Here is an 18,330-nt window from a genome sequence, read left to right as displayed (position 1 = left end):
AGGAGGAGGAGGAGGAGGAGGAGGAGGAGGAGGAGAACACTTTAAGGTCTTCTCAGCCTAGTGTGAAGATCATGCTATTGTCACTCGTACATAGAGCTTCCCTACCATGTAGAGAAGGAGGAAAGGGAGGAGGAGGAGGAGGAGGAGGACGAGGAGGAGGAAGAAGAGGAGGAAGTGGGGGCGGCGTTAAGTAGAAATTGCGATGTGGAATATAATGTGGAGTAAAGTGAATACCAGAGAGAGAGAGAGAGAGAGAGAGAGAGAGAGAGAGAGAGAGAGAGAGAGGTGGATTATCGACCTACTGTGGAAGAAATGAAGCTAGGAATGACCTTTCAGATATGTCAGTGTGGTGGGGATTTGCCGGGGAGGGGAGGGTGAGATGGGGGTGAGGGGAAGGAAGAGTCATGGGGAAGGGTGAAGGTGGGAAAGGGAGAAAGGTTGGGGGAGGAGGTGAGGGGAAGGAAGGGTCATGGGTGAGGAGGCAAAGGTAAGGAGGAGAGAAGAGGAGGTATGAAAAGTAGGAGGAGGAGGAGGAGGAGGAGGAGGAGGAGGAGGAGGAGGAGGAGGAGGAGGAGGAGGAGGAAAGAAATGGAGAGAAGGATAAAAAGGAAGAGGAAGTTAGGGAGAGAAAAAAGAGAGAGAGAGAGAGAGAGAGAGAGAGAGAGAGAGAGAGAGAGAGAGAGAGAGAGAGAGAGAGAGAGAGAGAGATACAATAGAAACAGAAAAGATAAGAATAGAGAGAAGGAAAGTGGAGAGAAGAGAGAAGTGATGGGGAGGAGGCAAACACGAATGAGAGATGGAGGAAAAAGATGGAAATTGGAAGGAAAATAAATATGAGCCAATTTGGGGAGAGAAAAAGATATGGATTGGAGAGGAAACGAGGAGAAGGGAAAGGAAAAGGGGAAATGTGAGATAAGCGAGGATGAAGAGGATGAACAATGAGGGGAGAGGTTTGTAATTGAAAGGGAAGAGGGAAGGGGAGTGGGGGGAGTGGATATAGAGGATAGTGAGGGGAAGAAAGGGGACATACATGGATGAATAGAGGAGAGAAGTTTGTAATTGAAAGGGGAGGGTGGATAGAGGATAGTGAGGGGAAGAAAGGGGACAAATGGAGTGGTTGGTTACGAGGGAGGAATGGGAAGATAATGACAAGGGTGATAAAGATAATGAGATAAGGAAGAGCATAAAAAAGAGACGTTAATATCGTTTTCTTTCCCTCTTCTCCTTATCTAAACAGGAAAGGAAAAAAAAAACACAAAAGAATAAAGAAAAACGGAACCCAATTTAATCTACAAGTAATGAATAAACGAATATTAACGAAACAAATAACAAAGAAACCACAATGAAAAAGAAAGCTAAAGAAGAAAGAGCAAGAGAAAAGCGAAATTCATTAATAAGACAAAGAAGAAGAAAAAAAAAAGGAAGACAAATAAAGCAAACACGAAAAAGTAAAACAAAAATAGAAAATCCCTTGTGTGTGTGTGTGTGTGTGTGTGTGTGTGTGTGTGTGTGTGTGTGTGTACGTTTTTACTGGTTCGTTACTTCATTTTCTCCACTAATTATGAAGTTTTGTAATATCTATTCATTACAAACCTCTTTCTCAACCAGCTTAAGATACACACACACACACACACACACACACTCTGTAGGAACGTCATTTAAAACACAGGTAAGGTCAACGTTTATTGCTTCTCAGATTATATAGAGTTCAAGATTGGTCCCTTAGAGTCCCTTGGAAATGCAGGGGAAGGAGGGAGATGAGAGAGGGAGAGGGAGAAGGGAAAGGGGGAGGAGAGAGGAAGAGAAAACGGGGGCTTGGGGTTGATGAGTTAGCAGTATAAGTTGTAATAAGTCTAAAGCACGCAGTCCGTTTTCTTCGTTATAAAAACCGGACTGGTAAGAATATAAAGGAAAACGTTCCCTCGATTATATATTTTGAGGGGAAACTTGGGAAAACTAGCAAGAAAAAGAGAGAGAGAGAAAGGCGTAGTAGCAGTAATAATAAATAGTACTAACTGTAGCAATAGTGGTAGTAGCAATGATGGTAGTAGTAGTAGTAACAGTAGTAGTAGTAGTAACAGCATTAGTAATTGAAGCAGCAGAAGCAGCAATAACAATAGCGAAAAATACATGAACATTATACAAGAGGTACGTACCATTCTTCACTCAACACAAGGAACGGTGCTTCACTCACTCCCAGGGAAGGATAAGGAGACACACACCAAAAATCCACATCTATACATATCGATATAAAAATCCAAACGGCGCGGGCAGATCGGTCGAGAAGTGTATGTATGATTAGTATTAACTTCAACAATGCAACAGGAAGGCAGAGGCACGTCAAAACGAGAGACATACATATATACACGAGGCAATCTTACACCTACGTACTTACAGTATACAAATACGACAAAACCTGAATAAATAGACTGGAAAAAATCATCTGTATATCTATGCATATGTATATAAGGCTCACGTGGCCTGTATTATATCTTTTTATACATGGAAAAGTGATGTATACAAGATGAGATAAGGATATTTCAATCCATACATGATGAGGGACTGGGAGAGGGAGAGGATAACGAACATAGTGGATATACATAAATGATACATAATACATATACTTTTAAAAAATGTTAGTGTGTAAAGTAAGGGTTATAAAGACGAACTCAACAAAAACGGCAACAAAACCTACATTTCTTCCAGCTAAAGGTTTATATTTCACATAAGCCCCAGTGGAAGAACGCGCCGCTCAGTGCAAGGGAAGGGTGGGAGAGTGGTGAGGGAAGGACAGGTGAATGGTGAGAGGAGAGCGAGCGAGTGAAGTGAAAGTGAGGGGAATAAATGTGCGGTCATCCCACAGTGTTCTCTCACGATGTATAATTTGTATTTCTTAGTTTTCCAGGATAAGGTTTCAAAATTTTAGATTATTCAGGTCATTGCGGTGACATTAATTTCGTTGACAAGGAAATGATATTAGTGAAGATAAATTGTGTTGTTAAAGAGTCTACGCAATTTATTCAAGGCTCTGTTGTTGTTTTACATCAATAATAACTGGTTTAATTACGCCTTCAAAAATTCCTTTAAGGTAATAATTACAAGGTGTGTTTTTATCGACTTTTCGCTATGGCCGGCAGTGTCAAGTGTGGAGTTTCAGTCCCCTAGTGATGTGAAGCACTACAGGTTTACCTGATTACATTCACCTTCACCTTAAGTATTCTCCCTCACAAGTTCACACAGCGGTCATTCTAAGCCAAGCCATCACTCTGCCTCACTCTATTCCTGGTCTGCTTTGCGCGTCGTGTGCCGGGAAGGAAGATCCGGCCAGGAAATGTCAGCTGTCCGGATGACCCGTAAATCTTTGATGGTTGCTAAAACGGACGAGCTCCGATACACTTCTTCCCTGCAGACACGACGGTAGCACTACAGCACAGCCGCAGTGACAGTGACGCGCTGCATCACACTCGCCACTGGGCTGTGAATGAACCAGTCTCCTTAAGCAAAACAAACCTCAATTTGAACATGGTAGTCATGCATGTAATTCTGCAACCACGCATGGAATCACACCCAGCACTGTCTTCACTTCACACACTATGGCCCAGTGTGGAATGTCAAGGAAATCAAAGTGCAAAGAACAAAAATGCGGTATTTGCGAAAATCTTCAAAACACAACGAAACTGGCGAGAATAATTATAACATACTCGCGTCAATTAACATATACGGGGCAAGAAGTGCTCCTTGAATGCGGCGCTCACTGCAGCCATCGGGAAGGCGCGAGGGAGAGGAAGAGGAAAGAGATGAGTGTAGGGATCACCAGTATGATAATAATGAATCTCAATCTTTACAGAAGAGCCAGGCGAGAGAATCATCACGCATCGCCTTGCTCCTTACAAACCACCTACGTCACTACAGCATCAGTATCACTAGCATTAGAGTCACCAATCGTCACAGCATCTTCAGTGTCAGTGACGATAGAAAACCGTCACGTCTGCATCACCCTTACTTAACGTTCAGGGTTGCGGGAGGAGTGACTACAGCTATCATATTTATTAGCACTAGAATCCCTCGCCCTGTTGATCAACTCAGAGCGTCGCCTCAAGTCGCCCTTACTCCTGCTAAGGGGACGAGGCGCGAGGGAAGAAGGTAAAGACTACTAAGATGGTTAAATATGAACACCAAAATCATCTTATGTACACAAATAAGTGAAACACCTTAAGACAGTTAAAGAAAACCTACAGACATACACACACACACACACACACACACTAATCCTAACCCTCTGACAACAAAGAGATCACACAGGTTTGGGGTCTCTATAGGGAAACCAATGCTATAAACAGATCATTTGTAGGTTCTAAGCGTCTTTTGATGGAGGCTTATAAGATTTGATTCTTTATGTTCCTCTTGTTGACATTCCACCTCCCTCTGTGTGTGTGTGTGTGTGTGTGTGTGTGTGTGTGTGTGTGTGTGTGTGTGTGTGTGGAGGGAGGGAGGTAGGACGCTTGAACACAGTAACGTACAACTCACACACACACACACACACACACACACACACACACACACACACACACACACACACACACACACACACACACACACACACACACACAGCGAAACAAACAATTGACCTGAAATTGTTCACGTTTCGCCCTTTCCTTCATCATCCATTTTACCTCCATTTTTCCCTTCCTTGTTATCCTCTTCGCGATAAATAGTGGCCGCGTCTCCCTCCTCTTAATTCCTCCTTCCATTTTCCTTTTCTTCATCCATCCTTTGTTTCGTCTTTATACTTCATTCCTACAGTTCCTCTCTCTTCTTCGGCGGCTAAAACTTCTTTATCTTTCGTAACTTCATTTATTTTCCCTTTCCTCCTTCCATGTTTTCTTTATCTTAATTTCCTTGTATCTTTCTTCTCTTCTTATATTTCCCTCTTTTTACTATCTTATCTGTTTCCCTTCAACGACTTCATTTTTCCTCTCCTTTCCTCTTCCTTGTTTTCGTCACCTGTATTTCATCTTATTTCTCTTCTTATTTCTCTCTTCTCTTCATGTGTCTTATTTTCTCCTCAAAGACCGGTTATTTTCCTCGTTTCTTATGTGTTTCTCTTCCTCCGCCTCGCTCATAAGAACTCGTCATCTTCTAAACTGACGGACTCTTGATCAAAGGAACCCCCGGTCATGCGCGCCACCTGTTGACAAGAAGCGTTAGGTCATTCCAAACTCCCTCCTTTGCCTCTTGCTTTCATCTCCTATCCTCCTCCCCTCTCACTCTTTTCCCTTTCGTCCTACTTTTAACTACTTTTCTACGTAATTTAACCTTTTTATCTCTGTTTATCTTTCTTTATTTTATTTCATCCTCTTTCTTCATTAATTCTTTTCTACCTTCCCTTCTCACTTTTTCTTTTTTTTTAGTCTGTTCCTCTAACCTAATATAACTTTTTTTTTTATCGTTTTTAATATTTCTTCGTCTTTCTTCTGCTTCTTCATCTTCTCCTTTCGTCACTGACTCTTTTCTACTTTCCTTTTCTCCTTTTCCTTTCCTTTTTTTTCCTCACTCTTCTTTCGTCCTTTTTATTCTCCTCCTCTAACTGAATCTAACCTTTTTTTCTTTGTTTTTTTTCTTTTTGGCATTTTTTCATTATCTCTTTTCGTCATTGACTCTTTTCTATTTCCCTCTTCTTTTTTTCCCCTTTCTTTTTTTTCCTGACTTTTTCGTCCTCCTTTTATCTTCCTCCTCTAATTTGACCTAATCCTTTTATCTTTTTTTCCTTTCTTTTTTTCATCTTCTTCTTTCGTCATTAACTATTTTCTAACTCCCTTTCCTACTTTTTCCTAACCCTTTTCCATTATTTTCTTCTCTTCTCTATTCTATTTCTCATTAGTTATTTTTTCTTTCTTTAATTATCATCTTCTCTTCCTTTTCCTTTCCTATCTTCTATATATTTCCTTAATCCTTTTCTCTCTTCTTTTTCCTGTATCTTTTCCCTATCTTTACCTTCTCTAAACTACTCTCTCTCTCTCTCTCTCTCTCTCTCTCTCTCTCTCTCTCTCTCTCTCTCTCTCTCTCTCTCTCTCTCTCTCTCTCCTTTTTCGTTTCTATTGTATTCATTCTCCTCTATACCTTCATCTACTTTCTTTGTCAATTTCTCTTTCTTTCTCTATTTCCTTTGTTCCATGTTTATTCCATTTACTCCTTTTTCTCTTCCTCTACCACCTCTTTCTCACATCCATCAGGGAATAATGGCCCGTAAATTTCCTCTTTTTCCCTATATTTCTTTCCTCTCCTTCTCACTTTTCTATTGCTTCCATTTATTGTTAGTCTACTTCCTCTGCATATTATTCTCTCTCTCTTACTTCATAACTTCATTAATCATCTATCTTTTTTCATTTATTTCCTTATTCCTTAATTTCTTCCACTTATTTCCTTTCTCTAACTTATTATTGTTTCAGCAGAACGTTTTTATTAGTCATGTCTAATATTTTTCTTCTTTTCCTTATCTTTTATTCTTTCCTCTCTTATCTAATCAATACTTTGCTATAGTTACTTAATATACTTCTTTTCATGTCTTCTATCTCATTTATGCCTTTTATCAAGCCTTACGCAGCACATCTTGCTTCTCTTCTCTCCTACCTTTCCTTCTTTTCCTCGTATTCTCTTCTATTCCTTCCTTTTCCTTTTCCTAATCATCTCATAACCTCATTCTTACTTCTCCATTTCCCCTTTTCTATCACTCATCTCTTCTATTAATCGCCTTTTTTCATTCTAACAACGATTTCTCACTAAGGGAAATAATAATTGAATAAAAGAGAAAAGTTACTACGGAAATTATAAAAAACAATTGTAACTCAAATACTTCTTACGTTAGAGCAACACATCACTACATCTAGACACCCTCTAAGGTCAGGCCAGGTGTTGGAGCGTCGCAGGTGTGCAATGGAGGACACGTGTGGGAATGCAAGCAATGTGAGGGGAATGAGGCAGGTGTGAAGCAGGTGTGAGGCAGGCGTGAGGCGAGTGTGAAACATGCAAGGCATAGGAGTGAGTGAGGCAGGCTTTGGATGGCGCGAGGGGGCTGTGAGGCGAGGAAGGCATGAGGAGAAAGACAAAACGAGAAGCCAAGAGCATTTCGGTATTTGGCGTAAGGTGAGAATGGTGAAGGAAGGCGAAAATACGGTTGCTTGTATTAGACGAATGTAAGTGACGATAGAAGCGAAGGACGGCGAAAACCAATGTAAAATATGATGAAAAAAGAAAAGTACAAAGGTGTGGAGGTATCTCAGCGTAGCAAGTAACTATTTCACGTACGTACAAGCATATCAAGAGTAAAAAAAAAAAAAAAACATGGAAGAAATAAAACGAACATTAGCAAAGACATAAAACAGCGATGAGCAATGCATACAAACGAAAAGAAAAGAAAAAAACAATCACTAACAAAAGAAGTTCAAATACTGTTACGAATCCTTATACAACAATAAACACACACACACACACACACACACACACACACAGGACAAACAAACATCCGGGCACACACAAACACAGACTGAGGCGGAGTCGAGGCGGGACACAAACGGGAACATTGCAGCAACACAGCGTGGGAGGCGGGCAGGGAGGGAATACAAGCAGAGGAACACAAGTAGAAAGGCAACAGAGAGCGGAAACAAGGGCACGAGAAGCGACAAGCAGAGCGCAATCAGGACACAAGCAGGATTTAAGCAGGACATTAGCAGGCCGAGCAAGGAACACGCCTAGGTAGGAACGAAGGATAGATAGATAAAAAGTATAAAAAAAAGAGGGATATTTGTCATTTTTAGTGAGGTACTGCATTCATGTCACGGTTAAATTGAGTACAAATATAATGAAACAGAAAGGGAAAAAATGAAGTCAGGTAAATGCTAATGAACACACACACACACACACACACACACACACACACACACACACACACACACACACACACACACACACACACACACACACACACACACACACACTAACAAAACCTTTTATCCAAATTCTTTAACCCATTTAACATACCTTTCATCTCTCTCTCTCTCTCTCTCTCTCTCTCTCTCTCACATCCATTACTCTTACCTGTGTCACCTCAACCGCGAAAGAGAGGAAAGGGAGACGGTGGAAAAGAGAAGCGAGAGAGGAGAGTGAATTGAGTGGGCGGCAGAGGTAAGGAGCGTAAAGGGAGCTTGGGCGGCACAGGAGGGCTTGATGGTTGGGCGCCCGGCAGGTAACACACGACAGGTGAACATATGGGCACTCACCTGCGAGTCTGGGGTCTGTTGCGTCTGTGGAGAGCGCCCTAGGAAGTTTTCTTTACCGCGACCAAAGAGACGACGTTTACCTGAGGAGAAAGATATATGGTCAGAGAGAGAGAGAGAGAGAGAGAGAGAGAGAGAGAGAGAGAGAGAGAGAGAGAGAGAGAGAGAGAGAGAGAGAGAGAGAGAGAGAGAGAGAGAGAGAGAGAGTGAGAGTGTGTTTTGAGCAGAGGAACGTCAAAGGATACATGAAGGTGAGAGGTCAAAACGAAAGCGAGAACGAGAGCGAGAGAGAGAGAGAGAGAGAGAGAGAGAGAGAGAGAGAGAGAGAGAGAGAGAGAGAGAGAGAGAGAGAGAGAGAGAGAGAGGAAAGATTGGCCAGCAAGAAAGGTAGCATAAAAATAGCGGGAGAAAATAAGCTAGAGAAAGAATGAGTCTTCAAGAAAGGGGAAAAATAAATGAATTGGAAGGTGGGGGGGGAGGGGAGGAAAAGCAGGGAAACTTGAGGGTAATAGAGGGAAATATTGATGCGTTTGGGAAATAAAGGAGAAAAGTCAGAGAGAGAGAGAGAGAGAGAGAGAGAGAGAGAGAGAGAGAGAGAGAGAGAGAGAGAGAGAGAGAGAGAGAGAGAGAGAGAGAGAGAGAGAGAGAACCAAGAAAAGAAGGAAAGAATGAACGAGGTAAAATGAAAAGCAAATATGGAAAAAATTGAAAAAAAAACAAAAAGCAAACGAAAGAAAGGAAAGTCAAGAAGGAGAACAAAGAAGGAAGGAAGTAAGAGCAAACACATAAAAAAAGAAGAGGAGGAGGAGGAGGAGGAGGAGGAGGAGGAGGAGGAGGAGGAGGAGGAGGAGGAGGAAGGTGTTAGATAAGATGAGAAGTGAAGAAAAAATGGAGGTGAAGAAAGAAGAAGAAGGAGAAAGAGAAGGAAAAAGAGGAGGAGGAGGAGGAGGAGGAGGAGGAGGAGGAGGAGGAGGAGGAGGAGGAGGAGGAGGAGGAGGAGGAGTAGAAATAAAGACAAGGAACACCATGACTGAAATAATGGAGGAAGTTTTAGGAGGAAAGAAAATAAGAGGAAAAACCGAAAGAGGAAATATTTACGAGTGGGAAGAGGAAGACGACTAAGACGAAAATAATGATATGACAGGTGAGGAGGAGGACAGTAAGAAAACGACGATAAAGAATCATGGGAGAATATGAATCAAAGGACGAGAGAGAGAGAGAGAGAGAGAGAGAGAGAGAGAGAGAGAGAGAGAGAGAGAGAGAGAGAGAGAGAGAGAGAAAACTAGGAAGGAAAAAAAGAAGAAGAGAGGGGAGAAAGAAAAAGAAAAGGAAAAAAAAGAATGAAAAAGGAAGGAAGATAATGAAATAATAAAGAATAAAATGAAGACATAAACAAACTCGTGAATTAAGAACGATGAAAACAAAATGGCAGTAAAACAATGCAATAAAAAAAATCTTCTTTTCCTCTGCTTCTTCCTTTCTTCTACGCTATTCTTCCTCATTGCCCTTGTCTTCCTCTCATTCTTATCTTCCTCGTCCCTCTCTTCTTTATTCTACGCTATTTTTCCTCACTATCCTTGTCTTCCTCCCTCATTCTTGTCTTCCTCGTTTCCCTCTTTCTTTATTCTACGCTATTTTTCCTCATTGCCCTTGTCTTCCTCGTCCCCTCTTCCTTTCTTCTACGCTATTTTTCCTCACTGCCCTCGTCTTCCTCTCTCATTCTTGTCTTCCTCACCTCCTTCTACTCACTACACTCATTTATTCACCCTTCTCCCTTCACCGTCCCATCACCATCTCACCCTGCCAGTAAATTTGTCATCCTTTTCTTCTTTCACTGTCCCATTATCACCATTTCACCTTATTGTTTTCATTCTCTTCTTCATCTTTGTCATTTTTTTTCTACTCATGAACTCACGCACTGTCTAGTCCTTCTTTCCCTTTTATCTTCCTCCTTTACCTCCTTTAACATACTCACCTCCATCCTACCCATCATCCTCATCATTAAAAAATATTAGGTACCTGTTTTTCCTTGCCTTATTGTACTCCACTCACGCAAAACTCACTTCTCCCTCACACCCTCCTTAGTCTCCTTCCTTCACCTTCCCAAACACTCACCTCCACTCTTGTCCTTCTTGGGTGAGGCTTGTGGACTGTCCTGTGTCGGACTCTGTGGTTCACTTGCTTTCTTGCCGCCAAAGAGCTGGAATCTGTTGGCAAAAATAGCACACACACGCGCACACACACACACACACACACAGATAGATAGATAGATAGATAGATAGATAGATAGAGAGAGAGAGAGAGAGAGAGAGAGAGAGAGAGAGAGAGAGAGAGAGAGAGAGAGAGAGAGAGAGAGAGAGAGAGAGAGAGAGAGAGAGAGAGAGAGAGAGATGGGATGGGAAGAAGGAATAGGATGGATAAAGAGAGACGTAATAAATAGAGGGTGATGATGATGGTGTGAGAGGGAGGGATAAAAATAATGAAGGACACGGATAGGGAAGGATGAAGGAAGGAAGGATGAAGGAAGGAAGGAGTGAGGGAGGGAAGACAGTGATGATGAAAGAGGAATAGTGTAAACAAGGACAAGGACAAGGACACACACACACACACACACACAATTAGAGTGACTGAAAATCTTTTTGATTGGGTTGTGTTGTGCTAGAAATACACACATTATATAAATTGTTTTTAGACTCCAGTTTGGTCTGCGAAATGATTATTTGTCAGTAAGATAATTGCCTGTTCTTTGATGGTAAATTTCACGGGGGGGGGGGTGATTTTTAGCGAGTGATAAATTGCAGCGAAAAAAAAAAAGGAAAAGAAAACTTGTTCTCATCCATCGCAACTCATTGGAGAGAGATAAAATTCTGTTGTTCTCGTAAATAGGAAATTACAGTTTTTTTTTTTTTCCGTTTTCCGTCCGCTTGCCTTGATGAGTCACGGCCCGGACTGTGCATACTAAAACATGGAATCATACTAATGCTCCACAAACACTAGAAACACTAAACCTTTCCTCATCCACATGTTTTTATAATCTATACACAGTTTTTATACATTCCTATACTGAAGAAAGTGATATTTTGGTGCCTAAGAAAAGAAAAACTCTTATTCTCTCTCTCTCTCTGTCACGTAAACCATTTCTCACTACTTTCAGAATATTACCCAATACTCACATATATAAACAGAGTAAAGACAAACTAGAAGGTACAACCAACTTCACTGCACCACACAAACACCAAACCTTCCTCCAGAGACCAACCCTCACCTCTTCCCTCCTGCGGCGCCTCCTGCTGCTCCTCTCTCCTCCTTCTTCACCTTCTCCTTCTTTTCCTTCTCCTTGCTCTTATCTTTCTTGTCCTTCTTCTTCTCCTTCTTCTCTTTTGGGGCAGAGGAATCCTTACCGAGTTTCCCCTTGAAGAACGCCCCTAGTTTACCCTCGGCGGGGGGCGACGCGGCAGCCCCGTGGGGAGGCGTGGGCGGGCGTGGGGCAGATCGCTTTTTCTGCCCCCTAAGTGAAGTAGTTGAGCCCATGACATCCTCCTGAGTGGTGAAGGAGCACAGTAAGTGATGTGTTAGAGCGAGAGAGATGAAAAGGAGATAAAGAGGAAAAAATGGGGTAAGATGAAAGCGAGGAATAAAGGAAATATAGTGGAATGATAGGTAAATATGAGAGGATGGCAGGGACAAGATGAGAGTGAGGTGACAATGAGAAGACGATGAAGGGAATGAGGATGAAGGGAAACTATGGCAGGGTGATGTAATGGTGAAGGGACGATGAAGAAGAGAATAAAAGCAATAAGCTGAAATGGTAATGAAGGGACAGTGAAAGGAGAAAAAGATGAACAATTTACTAGCAGAGTGAGATGGTGATGGGCCGGTGGAGGGAGAAGGGTGAATAAATGACAGTAGCAGGCAGGGAATACAGGAGTGGGCGTGGCAGGGTGAACATAAACTTAATGAGGGCGTGGCAGGGTGTAGGTTAGTTAGGGAGTCACTAGGGATGTACTAGTGAAGGAGAAATAGGTAACAAGTCATAATATTGTAGTGATTTATGAACGGAGGAGAAAACAAAACAGAGAATAGAGAAAATGAGTAACAAGAAGGAAACAGCGATAAAACGTAAAGGAGGACAAGGAAAAAGGAGGCGACACACGACAAACAAGAGAATGTGAGATAACCACCACGACAAGGAGAGATAAAGGCGAAATTACGATGCAAAGCGCCAACATTAAAGGAGAGGAACGGCTGGTATACGCTGGGTAGGGAAAACTTGGTGATAAAAGAGGGGAAGGGATGACAAATGGGATAACGTCGAGGAATAGAGGCATTGAATAAATTTAAAATGAATGTGCAGTGTGGAGGAGAATGTGAAAGTTGAATGTTGTTTGGGCGTGAGCAGCAGCAGGACGGGGAGGGGAAGGAGGAGGAGGAGGAGGAGGAGAGAGGGACAAAGGGAGAGGGGTGAAGAGTGAGGGGAAGTAGCTATGGAGAGAGAGGGAGGGAGGAGGGAGGAGGGACTTCTTAGGGTAGGGAGGGGAAAAGAGGGGACGTGGGGGGCATTAAGGGAGACAGACAGATAAATGTACGAAAAAAAATATTCACGAGTGTTATTGGCAGTAAGTCTCTCTCTCTCTCTCTCTCTCTCTCTCTCTCTCTCTCTCTCTCTCTGGGTCAGGCAAGGTCACCCACCTCCTCAATCTCAAACACGTCATCTAATTGGTCACCGGAGAGGTCAGGTGGCGGTGACCTCGACGCGCTGCTCCTGGTCACCTCCTCTCGGCCTGGTGAATATTGAGGTCATAAGTCTTAGTGCTGCCTCCTCCTCCTCCTCCTCCTCCTCCTCCTCCTCCTCCTCCTCCTCCTCTTCCTTTTTCATGCATCCTACTAAAGATTATTCCGTGTGTTGTTTCCTGTTGTTGTTGTTGTTGTTGTTGTTGTTGTTGTTGTTGTTGTTAATGTGAAGGTGGTGGTGGTGGTGCTGCATGTTGTAGTACTGCTAGTGTTGATGGTTGTAGTAGTAGTAGTAGTAGTAGTAGTAGTAGTAGTAGTAGTAGTAGTAGTAGTAGTAGTAGTAGTAAAAGCAGTAGTAGTAGTAGTAGTAGTTGTTGTTGTTTTATCATTATTTTCTTGTAATTTCTTGATGTATGAAAGACGAAAAATTCATGAAAGTGGAAAAGAAAAAAGAAAAAGAAATAAAAGGAAAAAGGAAAGGATGAGGCAAGAGAAAGATGGAAAAAAGGATAGTGAAGGAGACAAGAAAAGATGGGAAGAGTAAATAGAACAGGAGGAAAAAAAAAAGGAAGGCAGGAAAAAAGAAACAAAAAAAAAAAAAAAAAAATGGTGAACGAGACAGGGAAATATTGGGGAAAAAAAATTAAGAAGAAGGGCTTGAGAAGAAAAGAAACAAAAGACACTTGAAGAAAAGAAAGAAAAGAAAGAAGGAAAGAAATAAGAAAAATATTAAACTGATATATGTATTGTCCTCCTTTATATAATTATAAAAAAAAAATAACATTGAAAAAAAGAAAAGTGAGAAAAAAAAATCAGAGAAGTAAAACAAAGAATACTCACCACCTGCAGGAGGAGGCGAGGCAGAGGAGCGTGAAAGGCGTGAGGGTGCAGGCGCCTCGTCCAGGTAACTCATATCCAGCATCTCGAGCACCTGGCGGGAGGGAGGCCGTGAACAGGTGAGGTGAGGAGCAGGCAGAAGGACTGGTGGAGGAGGTGGTGGAGGGGCTGAAGTGGTGCTGTGGTGAGAGCTTATGAGACGTTAAGGTGGCAGGTAAGTGGAGACAGGTGGGGAGGCAGTAAAGGGTTGACTAAGGAGAAGAGTGCAAGTGAGGAGGTGATTCGTGTAAGAAAGTATTATTGGTGCTTCAAGGGGAAGGAAGGGGTGACGTGTATGGGAGCGCAGACTGACTGATTAACGGGAGGATGGAGGCTAAAACGGCGAGTGGTGAGCCACGGAGGAATCTCTTTGGGATCGTTATTATTACTAGTGAATACAGCCACTCCATGAGGTGGCGCACCGTGTGGCAGGGTCGCGAAATAAAGAGGGTAAAGGTGATGACACTGGGGTTGTGAGCAAGGCGAAAGGGAGAGGGTTAAGGGGGGTTAGTGGTAGAAAATGGTCTCAGTGCAGAGTGCCCACCTCGTCAGTGCGTCGCTCGAGGCTCTCCTGGTAGCCGAGGCGCTGATTGCCGACGTCTGGACTCGTCCTTGGCTCGCTGCCGGAGCCTAGCCTGGTGCCACCGTGGGCGGGCGTCACCTGGCGTGTCTCAGCTTTGTAAAGGGTAGAGGTGGGCGACATCGGTCTCTCTGGGTACAAGTCGTAGTCATCGTGGTAGTTAGTGCTGGCCGCCACGGATGGAGCCCTGACTGAGGGGGAGTAAGACCTGCCTGGTGGGGAGAGAGATCTGGCTACGGGGGAGGGGGACTTGGCCACAGGGGAGGGTGACCTGGCTCTGGGAGGAGAGAGGCTGCTTGGCAGAGGGGGTGAGATGGATTTGGTGGGCGGGGAGATGGCGCGAGGCAGTGGTGAGGAGGGTTTGCTGGTGTACACGTTGCTGGAGTCTGAGGAGCGATACGTGTAGTTGGAGGTTGAGGTGCGGCGCGGACTTGTGTGGCCCCCATAGGGCGTCTCCACACCCCTGGGAGTGCAAGGCCTGGAGTGGTCCAGGTTGTCATACTCGTCCTCGTAGGGAGGACTGTGGTTCCTGTCGATTGCCCTCGCGTCGATGCTGCTGATGACCTGGGGACTGTAGAACTTCTCGATGTACTCGCCGCTCTTCCTTGGCGCGCGGAAGATCCTCTTCCTCACCTCCTGGCCCTCAATGAACTTCTGGTGTTCCTCCTCCACCACCTTCTCGAACATGGCCAGCTTACCTGCCACGAAGGGACCGGACCCAGTGCCGCCAACCTTAGACATGCGGTTGTTGGCGTTGACGTTCCCGTTGTAGTCGTCATTGCAGTAGTCGTCCTGGATGTACTGTTGGTACGCTTCCTCCTCAGGGAAGCCCTTGGCTAGCTTGGCGATGTCGCAGCTGCTGCCGTACCGTTTCAGGCCGCGGCCCTCAGCCAGACCTGTGAGGGAGCCCAAAACCTTTGGTTTATGAACAATATCATCGTCTTCCTCACTACTACTGTCATCGTCATCGTCGCTGTCAAGGGAATATTTGGGGAGGAATCTATCGCTACAGTCGTCGTCTACGCCGGGCACGGTGAGGAACATACTGCGGTAGCCCGGCACCAGCAGGTCGTACTTGATCTTGTTCTCGCGATCAATGACGTCCTTAGGCTTGGGCGCCTGGGGGGTTGGGGGCTCTACTGAGATCTCGGGTAAACTCGTTGTACTCGTCGGCAGAAAGAGCTTGGTTCTGTTTTTGTTAACATTCGACACACTACTCGACGCACTACTTATAGACATACTACTGTGTTCAGAAGCACTTGTACTGTTGTTCCTGGAGGAGTCGTTGGCGGAGGAACTACTCACACTCACGGTTCTCTTTGGCCGCCTCTCACCACCACTCACTAGGTCACTACTCGCCACGCAACTAGTCCTAAAGTGGCTAGCGAAACTATTAATGCTTTCATTATTGTTCAGGAGGTGGATTGGGGGACTACGCGGCAACCCTTTACTACAACCGCTGGGCGTGGTGGCGGGGCTACAGGAGGAGGTTAGGCTAAAACTACCGCAGGCGGGTCTGGGGGGCTGGCGGGGACACCTGGCTACGCAGCGGCGATAGAAGTCACCGTTACCGTTAGTGGGGCTGTGATCGTCCATGAAGTTCATCGAGGCTGATCCTGAGAGAGGACCCGAGGTGTGGGCTCCTCCACGGCCAGTGGGGCAGGCTCCGGGGCGGGAGGGGGTTCCTCGCAGTAGTACTGTGGGATTTCCTCTGGCTCTGGGGCGACAGGTTCTTGGGGGCCGTAGTCAAATGAGTCTTGGGGCAGTAGGGAAGGTGGGGGAGAAACAGGTGGGGGGGATACAGGTGGGGGGGAAACAGGTGTGGCAGGTCTGGGCGATTCGACTGGGCCCGCCAGTTCCGGGTAGTCTTTCTCCACCGGTTCCCCAATGTAGTCCTCGTAATCCTCCGGCGACATCACAGTGGCTGGCGCGGTGAAGCTGTCCTGAGTCAACACTGGGGGCCGCTGAGGGACGTAGTGGATGCCCTCAAGCCTCATCTCGCTCCTCCTGGCGTCCTGCTCAGCCCTAAGATCCACCTCCGTGCGGCGTGCGGGAGTCGGTGACTCCAGAGAGATGATTTCCTCAGCACCCTCGAGGTAATTCTTTGGACGCGTCTGTAAAATGTGATTTCTTTTGCGTGTGAAGTCCTCGTGCGTGAGGCGGTCCTCGCCAGGCAGAACAGGAGTCACACGACCACGGTGGTTCAGGTCCTCCACCACCAGGGAGTCCACATACTTCTCCACCTTTTTGGCGCGATCCATCTTCTTCACCTTGGGCAGGTGTCTGTTGGGGAATAGCTTATCCTTCACTTTGCTGCCGAGCGTCTTCTTTGAGGCCAGGCGGCTCTTGAGGCCCGTCTTTTCGTCCTCGATCACAATGCCATCCTCCTCCTCGTCCTCGTCATCGTAGAGTTCTCGTTCTCCTCGTCCTCAAACACCTCGGCGTCCTCAGGGTGATCGTTGGCTAAGGCACTGTTGTCGTAGCTCGCCCCTCTCACCAGGGGCGGGGCGGCTGTCGGCTGCTCGCTGTCCAGGTTCAGAATCACCTCCTCCACGGGGCCGCTGACAATCTCGCCGCCACCGCTCCTACCTAGTCGGGCGCCTCGCTTCCTGCCGCCGCCTCCACTTCGGCCACCGCCGCCACTTCTTCCTCCGCCACCCTTGCCACGTTTCACCTTGGCCGGCTTCGACGACTTGATGATCCGCGGGGCAGTCCGGGGGTCGTCATGTTCCACCACGAACTGGAACTCCGGTGGCGTAGCGGGTGTGAGCTTCACACGCGGGGCGGTGGTCGGTGGAGAGACGGGGGCCGAGACAGGGGCCGAGATAGGGGGGGAAACGGGTGCACTGGAGGGGCGGAGAGGGGCTGGGGGCTCATCATCCTCGTCGCCCAACTCCAATTCTTCCTCCACCTCCCCGTGACGGATATGAAGTTTACGAGACTTGAAGCACGATGTAGACGAGGACGAGGCGGCAGGCGGCCCTCTGGCCAGCCCCTGCCCAAGGTCCACCACCAGCGCGCCTTCTTCCTGGCCGCCGCCGCGACGCAGGTCCCCGACGGAGCTGCTGAACCGACTCTGTGGAGGAAGGGACAACATCAGGAGAGGAGAAATAAAGACACGGCGGGGGAGAGGACGAACGAGAAGGGCGGAGGAGAATAACAGGACGATATTTTGAGAGAGAGAGAGAGAGAGAGAGAGAGAGAGAGAGAGAGAGAGAGAGAGAGAGAGAGAGAGAGAGAGAGAGAGAGAGAGAGAGAGAGAGAGAGAGAGAGAGAGAGAGAGAGAATGACAAAAATCGAGACAGGGGCAAGGGCAGACATCACGTTTTTAGGATAGAAAAGAGAGTTTAGAGAGAGTTTAGGAGAGCGACGGGAGGGGACAGGGACGGAGAGAACACCAGTTTGTAGGAAATGAGGTGGCAGACGAGGTTTGGGGAATGGAGGAGGAGAGATCGGATGTGAATTGAAGGTTTTACGGGAGAGAAAAGAGATAGTCAGTTTTAGAGAGAGAGAGAGAGAGAGAGAGAGAGAGAGAGAGAGAGAGAGAGAGAGAGAGAGAGAGAGAGAGAGAGAGAGAGAGAGCGCCACCTTCCTCATAACGTTCGCTTATGTGTACTGTTCTATTGTTTCAACCGACTCACCACCACCACCACCACCACCACCACCACCACCACCACCACCACAGCCGCCGCCCAGCACAACAAAACAACAACAACAATAACAACAACGTGGCCTTTAAAGAGGACTGGCGCACAAAGGTAATGTCAGTTTCAATTAGGACACTGAAATCTTACGTGTGTGTGTGTGTGTGTGTGTGTGTGTGTGTGTGTGTGTGTGTGTGTGTGTGTGTGTGTGTGTGTGTGTGTGTGT

The 18,330-nt window shown here is 45.7% G+C and overlaps 2 protein-coding genes across 2 annotated transcripts in view; both read right to left on the bottom strand.

Annotated features, from left to right (window-relative positions):
- Window positions 1-1,670: 1,670 nt before the first annotated feature.
- LOC123505998 lies at window positions 1,671-16,721 on the bottom strand. The gene is made up of 8 exons (XM_045257806.1): window positions 16,263-16,721; window positions 14,425-16,206; window positions 13,845-13,935; window positions 12,963-13,054; window positions 11,539-11,813; window positions 10,389-10,480; window positions 8,277-8,356; window positions 1,671-5,188 (listed from the first exon to the last, which is right to left on the bottom strand). Exons 1-8 carry the CDS (start codon window positions 16,719-16,721, stop codon window positions 5,120-5,122), a joined length of 2,940 nt encoding a protein of 979 aa, XP_045113741.1. The 3' UTR covers window positions 1,671-5,119.
- The window catches only part of LOC123505997, a 120,051-nt gene continuing 118,412 nt past the window's right edge, over window positions 16,692-18,330 (bottom strand). The window contains exon 21 of the mRNA XM_045257805.1: window positions 16,692-17,536. Within this exon, the coding sequence (XP_045113740.1) occupies window positions 16,832-17,536 (705 nt within the window). The 3' untranslated portion in view covers window positions 16,692-16,831. The remainder of the gene's footprint in view (window positions 17,537-18,330) is intronic.

Source organism: Portunus trituberculatus, chromosome 19 (genome assembly GCF_017591435.1).
Source record: "Portunus trituberculatus isolate SZX2019 chromosome 19, ASM1759143v1, whole genome shotgun sequence".
Lineage (NCBI taxonomy): Eukaryota > Metazoa > Arthropoda > Malacostraca > Decapoda > Portunidae > Portunus > Portunus trituberculatus.
This window is presented reverse-complemented; position numbering and strand designations above follow the sequence as displayed.

Bases quoted from the DNA above. Each gene is read 5' to 3' on its own strand.
- LOC123505998 (XM_045257806.1), bottom strand. From the start codon at position 16,721: ATGGATCGCGCCAAAAAGGTGGAGAAGTATGTGGACTCCCTGGTGGTG. The intron at 13,055-13,844 runs GTGAGTATTCTT...AATATTCACCAG, and splicing joins CTCGCCTCCTCCTGCAGGTG to GCCGAGAGGAGGTGACCAGG. The intron at 11,814-12,962 runs GTGGGTGACCTT...TTCACCACTCAG, and splicing joins ACGTGTTTGAGATTGAGGAG to GAGGATGTCATGGGCTCAAC.